This window comes from Diorhabda carinulata, chromosome 5, assembly GCF_026250575.1.
Source record: "Diorhabda carinulata isolate Delta chromosome 5, icDioCari1.1, whole genome shotgun sequence".
NCBI classification, from domain to species: Eukaryota; Metazoa; Arthropoda; class Insecta; order Coleoptera; family Chrysomelidae; genus Diorhabda; species Diorhabda carinulata.
Window position 1 is genome coordinate 10003566 of NC_079464.1, and position 13620 is coordinate 10017185.

At 31.4% G+C, this 13620-nt stretch overlaps 2 protein-coding genes across 4 annotated transcripts in view; one reads left to right on the plus strand and one right to left on the minus strand.

Annotated features, from left to right (window-relative positions):
• Positions 1–601: 601 nt before the first annotated feature.
• LOC130893956 (serine/threonine-protein kinase TBK1) lies at positions 602–9804 on the minus strand. The gene is made up of 2 exons (XM_057800415.1): positions 9159–9804; positions 602–5477 (listed from the first exon to the last, which is right to left on the minus strand). Exons 1-2 carry the CDS (start codon positions 9580–9582, stop codon positions 3700–3702), a joined length of 2202 nt encoding a protein of 733 aa, XP_057656398.1. The 5' UTR covers positions 9583–9804; the 3' UTR covers positions 602–3699.
• A 2974-nt stretch (positions 9805–12778) lies between these two features.
• The window catches only part of LOC130894051 (general transcriptional corepressor trfA-like), a 33434-nt gene continuing 32592 nt past the window's right edge, over positions 12779–13620 (plus strand). Inside the window, exon 1 of one of the 3 annotated variants that reach the window (XM_057800591.1) lies at positions 12779–13063. In XM_057800591.1, coding sequence (XP_057656574.1) covers positions 13038–13063 — 26 coding nt within the window. In that variant the 5' untranslated portion in view covers positions 12779–13037. The remainder of the gene's footprint in view (positions 13064–13620) is intronic. The other 2 variants (XM_057800589.1, XM_057800590.1) reach the window with 2 other exon arrangements.

Below are 13620 nucleotides of genomic sequence, written 5' to 3' on the forward strand. Positions count from 1 at the left end.
TTATATCCCGTAATTCAAAATCATACGATATTTATCCCTCCTCAACCTTACTTGGCCAAAAGTCAGGAACAAGTTACTTTTATTAAAGAAGAATGCTCCGAGTTAGAAGGAAAACATTATTGTAAAGAGACTTTCAAATTACAAGATAACTGTACTGATGAACTTTTAATTGGACATTCTGGTAAAAATTGTGTTATTAGTGAAATTAATCTTCAAGAAACAATATTAGAACAAGTAACAAATAACGAACTTTTAGTGATTCCAAATTCAGAAACTGATGTAATTTCTAAATGTGTTTCGGACCGTTATTTTAAAATAATGTATCCATCGATTATAAAAATTCCAAAAAATTGTAGTATGCAAATAGGAAGTGAAATTTTCTCAACCAATGTACAAATTAAAAAAGGAAAATCAATAATATTACCGAAACTAATCTTTAAATTTTTAAATAATCAAATTTATAAATCTCCTAATTTAACTAATATAGATTTTAATAAATTATATGAAATTAATAACATTGCTAAAAGCATAAAACCAATTCATGAAATTTATAATCCGCAAAGCCATGTATCGATAGGACTATTCAATATAATAATAATAATTTGTATAATTTTAATAATATTTTGGTTAATTCATAAATATAAATATAAGTTTGTAAGAAAACAAAAAATCGAAGAAACGAAGAAGTCGAATTAGAAGAAAGAAGAAAACAAGGTATGAAAAATACCTCCGTCATTTTTCATTCTTAGGGATGGAGGAGTTACATGGAGAAAATTCTAGAAGGACATTTATATAAATATTATTAAATATCATAAACACTTCATCAGCAATTATTTTATTATAAATACAAATATTTGTAAACAACGAATATATAGTTCATTCAACGAATATTAGTTAGTTCGCTTTTGAGATTAATTGTATTGTACCCAGATGTTGCTTTAGCAAGAAGTGGTGTGTTTCGGTGGCACCAGGCCTTTTTGGAGGGCCGGGAAGAGGTCGCCGATGAAGACCGTGCTGGAAGACCTTCGACTTCGACATACACCGACAATGTGACTCGTGTGCGTAAAGTTTTGAAGACGGACCGTCGACTGTGTCAAAGTGCTCAAGAGACTCAAACTAAGGGTCAATCGGGTCCGACAAGACATCGCAGCAGACTGGAAGTTGCACCACGACAACGCCCCGGCTCACACCGCCTTTCTTGTGAACAGCTACCTGACTAAGGCCGGCATTCCAACGCTTCCGCAGCCGCCCTACAGCCCAGATGTGGTCCCCCCGAACTTTTTTGTTTCCTCGCCTGAAAAGGCCGATGAAAGGCAAGCATTTCGAGACGACAGAGGGGATACAAGCAGCATGCACCGCGGCTCTCAAGGCTATTCCGGAGAATGCCTTCCGTGACGCCTTCAATGCTTGGAAATCGCGCTGGCAGCGCCGCATCGACGCAGAAGGAGCCTATTTTCAAAGTTTTTAAAGAATTGTAACGATTAGCTCAATAAATTTTTTTAAATCGACTCAGTCCTATTACTTTCCGGACAAACCCTGTATATGAAAATCACTGAGTATTTATTTCAAGTTAAAGTATATAAATCCTATCCATAACTTCCTATATTTAGCGACGCATTTGAAAACAAAACATTATAATGCTTTTATACAAATGTCAACAAATTCAAGATCACTAAAATCTAGAAATGGAACTAAGGATTAGTAGATAGATCCCTACCAAATAATTTAAGTAAAATGTATAGTTCTATTTTGTTAATTCTAATGAAACTACAAATAATTTAAATGACTACTGCTATATATTTGAGATGTAAGGACTAGGGAAAATAGTATATTATTATTATAAGGATTAAAAGTGCATATTTTTTTACGAGCAATATTTGCAGTTGAGAGGCGGAGCGCAGCGCAGCCGAGTGAATGCAAAATTGCGAGTAAAAATAGGCACTTTTAGTCCGTATGATATATACTATTTTTTCTCCAACCAAGTCAAAATGAAAATAAATTTAGTTTTATTCAAAAATCGTTAATAATTTCATAATAAATTTGAACACCTATTAATTATAATACCGATAGCAAGTCGGTAGTCATGGTCATGGTCAAGTAGACGTACTAATCATATAATTTTTGTAGTAGTTTTTATGCTGCTTTCAAAATGAATCCCGAACACGATGAAAATATACCTGCGGATATATTGGAAAGTGCCGAAGCAGTATATCTAAATCTTTTGCCACCCAAATCTCGCCAAGTTTATGAACTTGCATATCAGCGATTCATCGATTGGTGTAAAGAAAAAAATGTGCAAAACTATGCGGAGAGTGTTCTTATAGTGTTTTTACTCAAATTTAACGAAGACCGTCAAGCCATCCACTCTTTGGTCACAGTATTCAGTGTTGCGATCCACACTGGATATCAGTGGATCAGTGGATCGGTTCCTGCATATGGCACCTGATAATTTATATTTGATGATGAAGGTTGTTCTATTATTAGGAATTGGAGGGGATATGCGTTGTGACGAACTAGTTCATTTGAAAATTGATGACATTGAGGATATGGACTCGGTCCTGGTCGAGGAAAGAAGAAACCTCGTTTATTTACCATTATAGGCGAGAATTATTTGCGTTTATTTGGAAAATATGTTGCACTTCGGCCATCAAATATACAGGAACGTCGTTTATTTTTGAAGTATGTTAATGCGAAGTGTCAAAGAATGGTTGTTGGTATTCACAAAATTAGTGCCGTGCCGTGCCGCAAGAAATTGCAAAATTTTTGAAGTTAGAAAATTGGAAGGAGTATACTGGATATTCGCTAAGAACATCTGTTACACTTCTTATTGATGGTGGCGGTGACCTCACTTGTCTTAAAACACATGGAGGTTGGAAATCGAGTACAGTAGCAGAAGGATATATTATACTGCCAGAAAAATATTGCAATCTGACAAAGAAGGTACAAGTACCTGTTCATATATTTCCTCGAACGTTTCATCAACAGTTACGGAGAATATTTTGAGTTGTTCTAACATTAATGAAAATCTTTTGAATTGTTCGAAAATTGTTAGTGATAATTTCAGCGGTGCTTTGAATTTTGGCAATAATTGTTCCAATTGTACCTATATATAGTTGCCCAATTAGTTTGTTTTACTAAGTTTGTAAGAGACAATGTTTTTTTCTACAAATTTCAATTAGAGAGCTCAAATGCAATTACTTTTAGTCCTAGGATTAAAAGTGTTGCTAAGCAACGAGCAAAGTTTTGTGCGGTAAGGGTTTTTACACCTGAAAATAGTACAAAAATGTCAACATTTTTTTATAGTTGGAGAAAAATTAATTTTTCTTATTAGAACAAAGTTCTAAGTTGATTTCATCCTTATTTTGATATTCATGATGAAGGTGATTTATAAATAAGCAAATTGTCAGTGTCAATATCATATTTTGATAAAGACTTAATGAAAAGTCGAAACGTCAAACTTTATCAATATTTCAAAAATTATTCAAAAAAACTAATTTTAAAACAGAAGAGATCTAAAATCAAGAGCATTTAAAAACATAAACATATCAAAAGGTCTAAGAAATAAGAAATTAAATAAAATTATTATAAATTATACTACTATGTTGTAAATGTCTCGCCTGCTAATAACTCTTAGGAGTTGATGCCGGATTATGTGTTTAAATAAAAAAAACAAATAATGGTCTAAAATATAAAATAAATTCAGTCATCGTTTGATGTTTCGTTAATATTAAGCTTGTTTCCTAATTCCAATGTAGATTCGCTCAATTTATTCAAAAGTTTAGTATTTTCCTTTAAAATATCTTTTAAACTTTCACTTTCAATATGGTATTTGGCGAAATGCTTTTTAATTTGTTGACTTTGCAAATTACTAGTTTTTTTAGGAACAACATTGTTCTTATTATTATTCTTAACGTAATCATTATACTCTGATATTTCTATAGCGATATTTTCTTCGAAAGATCTTAATTTTCTTTCGTATTTTTTAGTATCCGAGATAAAAATTTCTGCTTTCAACAGAATATTCTGCGCTATTTTATACCAATCTCCGAAATTTTCGGCCAATATTTCATATTGCGGAAAAACTTCTTTTTCGTATAGGCTTTTTAATCTACCGAGCGTCTGAGTGATTTTTATACGTTCTAAAATATGGAATTGTTCATCGTTGTAACTTAGAGTACGCGTAGCACGATCTCTTACTAAGTGTTGCCAGGAATCCCTCAAGTGTTCAACTTGCGTCTTAGCTCGAGCCGGCGCTAAAGTTTTATAAGGACAATTCAAACTTCTGCTCATACTATCCCATTGCAACTTCAAGGTATTGTCTATACAGTGTGTTTTGTGTAAATTCGTAACACCGCCAGCTGTGGAAGAAATAAAATCTCGACTAACGTTATCCAATTTTTCGGAAAAATTATTATTACTCTTATTATAACCGCTTAATTGTTGTGATAATTGCAAAATTTCCGATGTTTTTTTCAAAGTGAACGTTTTATCCAATAAATGTTGAGCGTTTTGATTCAATTCTTTCAATTCTAATAATATGTATTTTGTAAAATGCTCTACGGTATCGCGTATGAGTTTACTGTATAAGGAATACTTCTCGACGTATCTTTTACATTGATGTCCTATGCTACAAGCGAACTTTGCTTGAGCGGCGTCGTTTTCCACGGACATAACACTGGAAAAGTCATTAAAATGTAACAATTCAACATCAGGAACGACCGTGACGTTATTATTTTCGGTGTTGAATAGAAAGAAAGGATCTTCTTTTGTTGTTACTGGATAACCCGTCGCCAACGTGTCGTCGTCGACGAGATTTCTCAACAAATTATTTTGATAGATTAAAATTTGACTCGTATCTTTAATGTTCGTTTGTTCTGTTATGTAATTTTGTACTTGTTCGTAAGTTTCGTTCGGCAATATATAGATTTTAATTAATTGAGCTTTGTTAATATGGAATATATTGAAAACTTTCCGTGACAAAACGACATCTACTTCATTGAAAAATTGATCGAAAGACCAAATTTTTCTCGGATCTGCTTCCAATAAACCGGCTAATAGAGGAGTTATTATTTTTTTAAGTCCATAACTTAACTGACAATTAGCTGGTAATTCCCTTTTCCAATCTATCGGTCCATTTTCTCTGTGTTGTATTCCCGATATGACTCCGCTTTCTTTTTTCGTGGTTATTTGATGCATGGTTTCCTTATTTCTGCGCCCACCATACGGTCTAAAAGGTAGATTTCCAGTAGCGACGTGATATAAAGTTACTCCTATCGACCATAGGTCTATTGTAGCACCAAAAGTTTTATTGGCAGGTTTTCTTAGTACAGCTCTTTCGTACATATCTGGATGTAAGTATTCTTCTGTACCGTATAGGGATTGAAAATGCTGGCCTTCTTGAAGCTCTCTGGCAGCTCCGAAATCCGTTAATTTGTAGACTGTGGTTCCGTCGTCGCGGATGAACTTCATTATATTACCTATTAAAGAAGAGAATTATTAAAACAATAAATTTTAGGTTTTGAATCAAAATTATGCAATGTTATCATAGATTGAAAATATTAACTTGGTATTATGAGGGATTTGCGCTAAATAAAGTAAAAAAAAAATGATAGTACCGGGTGGTAAATAAGAATGATCGTCAGCCATATCTCAGGAACGAATTATATATCAACTTCAGGAAAAAAAAATAATAGCAAAAGTGGCTCTGGAAAACACCTGGAAATTATTTTCAAAATTTTAGGTCCACCATTAGGGGGCGAATATATAAAAGTAAAAAAGCAAAGTTTTTAAAAATGTAGCCAATTAAATGTTACTTTACGATAATCGAATTCTGCAACAAATTCTATGCATTTTTTATTTAACAAGTTTTAGGTAACGCCATCTAGCAGCAATAATAAGATTATTATGAGTGCATTATAATTTACTTTTAAAGATTTAAATTATCTTATATGATGTACCACTTAATTGGGTGAATTTTGAATAATTTGGATTTTTTAATTGTATAGTTTCAAATACACCCTCTAGTGATGTACCTAAAATTCTGAAACTAATTTCCACATGTTCCTCTGGGCAACTTTTGTTATAATTTTTTTCCTGAAACTGTAAGAGTATTGCTACTCTAGATTTGGGATAGACAAATAAAATCAATAATTTATAATTGGATATGGCTTTATTGTTTTTCAAAATATTCTCCATTAAGATCAATACACTTCTAAATGCGTTTTTATTACGATTGGGGTACCGCCAAAAGCTGTGATTTAAATATATCAACCACTTCTTCAGGTGAAGAAAAACGTTGACCCCGCAATTTATTTTTGCGAGAATACGAAGAAATCATTATTTAATAGGTAATCAATAATTCTGACATCTCATGGTATCAAAATAAAAAAATCGAAAAGGTAACAATATTTTCTACTCAAACAACAAATTAAAATTGAAAAAACAATGAAATTTTCTATCAGAAAACTTTTGTTTGATAAACATGTTTTCACAAATTTAGAAATATTGAAACCGCAAATATTGGCATCACATATTTATCTTTTAACCTAACCTAACAATTTCGTATACCTAATTCTAAAGCTATGAGTTTCAATACAAAATCAATTTACAATCACCAAAATACTGTTTGTTCACATTCGCCAACAAACGAATTTACAAACAAATATGGCGGCGTGGGGCATATGTCGCGCGAGGTGCGTTCCGTTTCACAATTTGACGGTTTCACTTCGATAGATTACAATCTACCAAAAAATAATAACCTAAAGTTTATATTAATGTTTATAACCTTATAACCAATCCACATGTTTGGCGCAAAAATAATGTAATAACACGACCGGAAAATGTATTTTCGGACTCGCCTGCAGCTCGCCCGCCCACTTGTCTACTTGCCCAGATATAAAACAAAGAAATTAGAAGTTCACTGGAAACAAACTAATAAATTTGTTAGGGAATCCGTCAATGAAACGTACATAATGCTTAACGCAATTTAATGAAAAATCACAATTGTAAGAAAAAATTTTGTTTTTACTTTCAGGTAGTAAGAATTTTTGGGTTAGACGGTACGTAAAGAACTAAGTAAAATGAAAATTGATCACATAAATGACAAGGAAGACATGCTGCTCATAAAAATATCAGATTCGATATCACACATTGCAAAAACATTTGTTGTAAGAAAATTTGATAATATACGGACAACATTTGTCAGTACAGCTATCCCCTACTCCACAAATTATTTATAAATTATAAAAAAGGAAAATGTTCGATTCAGCCTGTTGGTATTCAGTTTTGGGAATTTAGGGCTAAAACTTGCAGAATTTTTAAAGCTACCAAAACTTACAAATTACACAGAACATTGCCTTCATACAACTTCTGCAATGCTATTTGCTGATAATGGTGGAAATATCACAAATTCAAAGAGACATGGTGGCTGGAAGTCTTCCAATGTCTCTGAAAGATATATAGACAATTTACTTACAAACAAAAAATATTGCTAAGAACATACAAAATAACTTGACTGGAAAGTGTTATTTCGGATTCATTTGCTGCTCGCTCTACAATCTTGTCTACTCGTTTGGGCTTCTTATGTAAATTACTATTTTTTTATATAAATAAAATATAAAAAATTACTGTATATCTTAAAATATTGAATGAACAGTAAATACTTTTTGGATTTACATAGAGATACTTATAACAATTATTTTAAACAAAAGCTAACGAAATTTTTGTAATTCAAAACCTAAAACATCTACTGTGAATAGGGTTATGAGAGAATGAAGAAGGAAAGTTTGAAAAAACTATAGTTACTCAATAGAAATAAAAAGAATTCACAGTAGTAAATTCAAAGGGGTTCTCTCACTGTGAACATTTTAGAATTGAAAGTGTCAGGGAAAATGGTCCTATACTAGACATGGCATAACCATAATTAAACATTGCTAAGTACCAGTGGCAGACAGTCTGTTAATACTGCTAAATGACAAAATTGAAATAAACAGAATGTTGAAAAATGAAATAGTATAATTCTAATTTTTTGAATAAAAGAGACAAAAAATCATTATTATCAGTATCTGACACGTGCAGATTTTATTTAGGTACTTGAGTAAAAATTATTTTTTAAAAACTTCTAGTTAAATTCTGGCTAATGGCACAAATTTGAATGGCAATATAAAATCTTGAAACCATCTAAGTCTGACCTTGTAATTTTTTGCATTAAGATTGATTTTCACCTCATCTGCTAGTTTCCTAGCTCACAATATTGAATTAATCTTTGTTATTAGAAACTCCCACTTTGCCATAAATTTAATCCAACAGTTTTTTCTTCTTGTTCTGAAGAAAACATTTGGGGAGGTCCCATTTTTTCATCTCAGAATATTTTCTATGAAATTTGTTCCCAAAGGTTAGTTCTTTATAAATTAAACTGTTTATAGCTGTGGATAGAAGTATTCCACTTCCACAGACAAATGGAGGCAATAGTTCTCTTAATTCAGGGGATCAAACTAAAAAGTGTCAGCTATAGGGGCACTGTCTGGCTCTAGTGCTCTTACTTTACTTAAGAAAAGGAAAAAAAATAAATGTCTTTTGTTTTTGTGAGGATAATGGGTGCATATGTGCATTGATGGGTAATGAATCCAAAAAGAACGAGATAAATGAATGCTTTTTTATTTAACTTAAGGTATTTCAGTATATTCAACTATTCAAATTGTAATAGTTCCATACCCAAATTCAAGTACCAGTGCACAAGAAAACTCTTCAAAACTTTGGAAGAAATGGTTTAAAAGTTTTTGCATAAAGCTGCCCTTGGACTTACTTCAAGAAGTTGCAAAATCAAAATATTGAAAGAGCAAGTGATCCAATTATTGTTGCAGTAATCAAATCTCTTTTCCAAATAATGTGAGATAGAAGATCATAATCAATTACCTAGAAACCTATGAAAAATTAACAATATATTATCCCGGATGTAGAATTACCTTCAAAAAAACACCCATTTCATAAGCAAATCCTCAAGCTCTTTTGTTTTATAATTAACCAATCAAAACAATAAGAAGTGCTTATTATTGGAAAAGAATGAGCCTAAGTAAGTAAACTAATAATAAGATTCCTCACATAATGCCTAGATAAAATTCAACTTATAGGACATCATCAATATTATTAAAATAAAATACCTGGTTTTAAATCTCTATGAATCAAACTATTATCCCTCAAATGTTTCATTCCTTTGTAAAGATGTTCCAGAACCAATAAGAATTCCGACTCTTCTAGTCCATATGTATTTTCAGGATCGTCTAAGATGTTGAAAAGGCTTCCACCTGTACACAATTCCATGACTATAACTTTACCTCTATTTTCTTGTTCTTCTTCTATCGCAAGAAGTTTTACTATATTTTCATGATTCACTTTTTGTAAAACTTCAAATTCTCTAAGTTGTATTTCCTGTGGTCGAAGAGTACTGATGTGATTAAATGTTTTAACAGCTACTGGTTCACCGTTAACTTTATTTACACCCTGATGAACTGTGGCAGTTGCCCCCTTTCCAAGAATGCTTGTGGTAGACCAAACATAATTTGCTGATCCTCTTAAATAAGACATTTTAGGGGATTCACACTTTAAACATATGTATCACATTTACATTGAGACGAATTTTATCGGAAAACGTTACCATAAGTTGTCAATTTTATAATATGCCTTTCACAATTTTTTTTTTTTCAATTTCGAAACAAACTTAACTAACACCTTTATCTAACAAATTGGGTAAGTGGCTGCGGCCAATAAACTAATTTGTATAACAATAATGACATTAACAGATTATACGGACTGACGTTAAACAGCTGTTTAATAAGAGGCATTTTTTCAAAACTTTATTTTATTGTTTTATAATTATTCCTAAAAACAAAAGATTATTAAAAATTAGGTAGAAAATAAACTTTACATTTGAAAAAGTAATTATTTGTATTTTAACTTTAACAAAAATATATTTTCTCTATAAGTTCTGCTACACCCTCTACCTCGATAGAATCTCTAACGAGACTGGACTATGTAACCACAATGGATTAAATCGGTTTATCCATTGCAATTTTTATCCTGTAATGTACAGGCATCTTGTGGAAGAATCCTTGAGGTAGATATTGGACGGATAATTTCTGCAAGTAAATTTCAACTTCGATTTTTCTGATATTTCTCTCCACTCACAGACCTTAGGTCTGTGTCTCTACTACTTTGACAGGTAAGATATGTTGGCAATAGTGATGAATAAATATAACAGATTTCTTTGGTCGTTATTCTTCAATCGATAAATAATTTTTTCTGTTTTCATTATGATATCATGGATTTAATGAATCACGTGTTGGATAGTGATAAGATATTTAATAGTTCATTTTAGGATGACGTAACAACCAGCCGCCATATTGTCTTCGGGGACAAATATTGTGTTATTTACATTAAAAATATTGTTTTATTTCCAATTTTTTAGCCAAAGATATTCATTTCAATAAAAAAAGAGATCGAAACATTTAATTCTGTGTATACAAATTAAATAAAATCTTTGTCCACTACGACAATATGACCAGTCGTGGAATTGCTTCATCACAAACGAAGGCTCTATGTAGTAAGAGAAAAAGTATATAATTTTGTTGTTCTATCAGTTCTTTTATTTTCTATTATATTCTTTATTAGCAAGTCTCAGCATTAATTTTCTTCTTTCAACAGTAAAATTGCTTTCTCGTTTTTAATTATTTTTTCAGAAATATTTATGTTCATTTATGTTATCATCCAGTTAACTGACTTATCTGCCACAGATAACTATCTTACAATTTAATCAACTGATTAAAGTTATTATGTTTTCAATAAATCCAGCTTTTAATAGTAATTGAGGGTCGATTTATCAATTGCAATGTTTATCGTATAGTTAATGGCCACTTGCACTGTACGGTTAACAATGGTTCAAAGTTTAACACTGGCTTAATTATGTTTTTGAATTACACCGTGTGTTAAACCGTGTTTAAAGGTCTGTAAGCTATCATCAAATTAAACCCCTGAATTCAGGGGTTTGAACCGATTTAAGCCTATATTTCAAGTAATTTTGTGTTAAAAAACACAACAAAAACAATAATTATCACCATAGGTACCACATAATATTATTGTTTCTGCTCTCATAAGTAACAAGATATTCTTTTTATAAGGTTCAGACCTTAAAAGTCAACAGTTCAATGTTAAATTTCTATTCTATTAATTCTCATCGTTAATGTTAAAAAACTCCTATATCCCATGTCTTTCAATTTTTGACGAGGAACTGTCGTTACCTTGTTCTTTACCATAATTGGGTAGTTCAGAATTTTCTAGAGATTATCCTGGAATTTTATTTAGTTTAAACTTTTTTGCTGATGTAACCATATACAAAACGGGGCAAATAAATAAAAAAAATCATAAGGAACTGTTATATGAAATAACCGTTGAAAAGTGTATGTATGAGTATTTCTACGGTTTTTAAGCAAATGAAATAATCGATCGTTAAGTAGTTTCAATAATTTTCTTTTAATCTAAATAAAATTTATTAATAGTCTACTCTTCCTTTCTGTAAGTTTGTATTGGATATACTTATGTTATCGACAAAAACATATATTAGAGTCTGGGTTTATGCAGCAAAACATAGAATAACATAACAAATAAAAAATTTCTAATCATTTTCCAATCAGATGGTTTCCATTCATCTAATTTCTAATTATTTGCTGCTGCCTACATTATGCAGGTTTTAGTTTTTCCTTTTATGTAAGGAGAGCTACTTCTGCCATGGTAAGCAGATATCAAATGTTCGAAAAGTGAAGTCTCCCATGCAGAGTTTTTGATAAGAATGATAAAAAAAATTAAACTTCCAAGTTCATTTTCACGGGATTATGTAGCCAGCTTCACACAATAAATTGAAACCGATTTTATATAAAAACTAATTACGCTCAGACAATTTTTCTTTTCTCTCATTTCTAATGATTACCATTAATGAAATTCTAAAATAATTGAATTCTGGGACTAACTTCACGGAGATCTGTCTCACAGCATCATACATGTACGTTATTTATGGTCACATTCAACGGACGAAGCCCTTGAACTCTTGTAAAAACCTAACAGAACTATTCGGTGGGTGGCATATCTGCTACAAACTAATGCTTTAAAATGGACGCCATGCGTTTCATCTATGCTAGGTAACCTTTCATCATCAAAAGAGTTGTATACAGTGAATGAAAAATATTCAGCAAATGTTGGTATTAAAAATTTATTACTTCAAAGCTTCTCTATGGGTGCATTCCACTAAGCGTTTACGGCATCAGAAAAACTCTTTTGGGAGTTCCATACAGCGACTGCGATCGTGGCGTCATGATTGACGTTTATGACTACCCTTGTCAATATCGGTCGAAGTGAGCGTTAAAAGAATTAGCGGAATTTTCAAAATTAAGCCACGCAAATGGTAAGTTCTATTTCATTCTTTGATGCAGTATGGGATATTATGAATACTTTTGAAGTATTCTTGTGACGCACCACCCTCTGTACTGTTTGATTATTACTTGGAAGGGCCTTCTTGCGTTGAAATAATGATTACTTTCTTGAAGTTTAAATATTTTATTAATATATAAAGAAAAATATGCTTGCTATCTTACAGATCATTTTCAACGACAACTTAGACAACTGACATATGACATACATGAAATGGCTGCTAACATTTTACCAACTAACATGTATTAAGTGGAAATATTGGGGTCGTTAACGTGATTGTCGTGAATGCTTAGTGGAATGCACCCGAAATGCAACTACTTATCGGATGTATAAAACAATTACTTTGAACGTACTATCTGTCATGTCATCTGTCTTAATTATGAAACCGTTGGAGATAAGTGATTGGAGTTTTGAAAATTAATCTAAACATATTATACAGAGTCGAAGCGCAAAATAATTAATTTTTCAAGAATTTATTGTGTCGGAGTCATTCCATGAATGTAACAAAACAATTTACGAATTGCAGCTTGTGTAGTGGATGTATTTTTGATTGAAAATATAAAATGAATAAACATAATTCTCAGCAATAGTAAGTATAAACATTCTGTATAAAGGTAATCCAAACTGTATAGTGTTCATTTCTACGAAGCAAATCTATTATTTCAATACCTCATATATAAAGGACTTTTATTTGTTAATAGTATATGCCAAGTAACATATAAATAGAAGTTTTAGTAAACTCCAAATATTTTATGGAGATAACCGAAGCTGCATAATGTTCATTTCTACGAATTAAATGTTTTATTTGAATACTTCATATATAAAAGTAAAGTACTTTCTTTTGTAAATCTGATATGTGACATATAAACATAAAGTGACATATAAACATAAACAAATCAAAGTTAACTCCAATAATTTATAAGTAGTAATTAGACCTATCATCAACTGATCATTACTTTTCAAGTCGTTCTACTTTCACACAGATTTGTTTTTACCTTTGAATCAAGTTGCATTAAGGAATTGTTGAAAATAATTTTCATTATAACAATTAAATTCATACAAACCATATTTCAGTTCTCCTCTATTTATTTTGTAAAAATCAAGCTCAAGAGGGTAAATCCTATTACACTTGAGTAGTTTGAGTGG

Excerpts from the sequence above, each read along its gene's own strand:
- LOC130893956 (XM_057800415.1), bottom strand. The coding sequence starts at position 9,582 with ATGTCTTATTTAAGAGGATCAGCAAATTATGTTTGGTCTACCACAAGC. Across the intron at positions 5,478-9,158 it reads TCATAGAGATTTAAAACCAG|GTAATATAATGAAGTTCATC; the intron begins GTATTTTATTTT and ends CTTCTTTAATAG.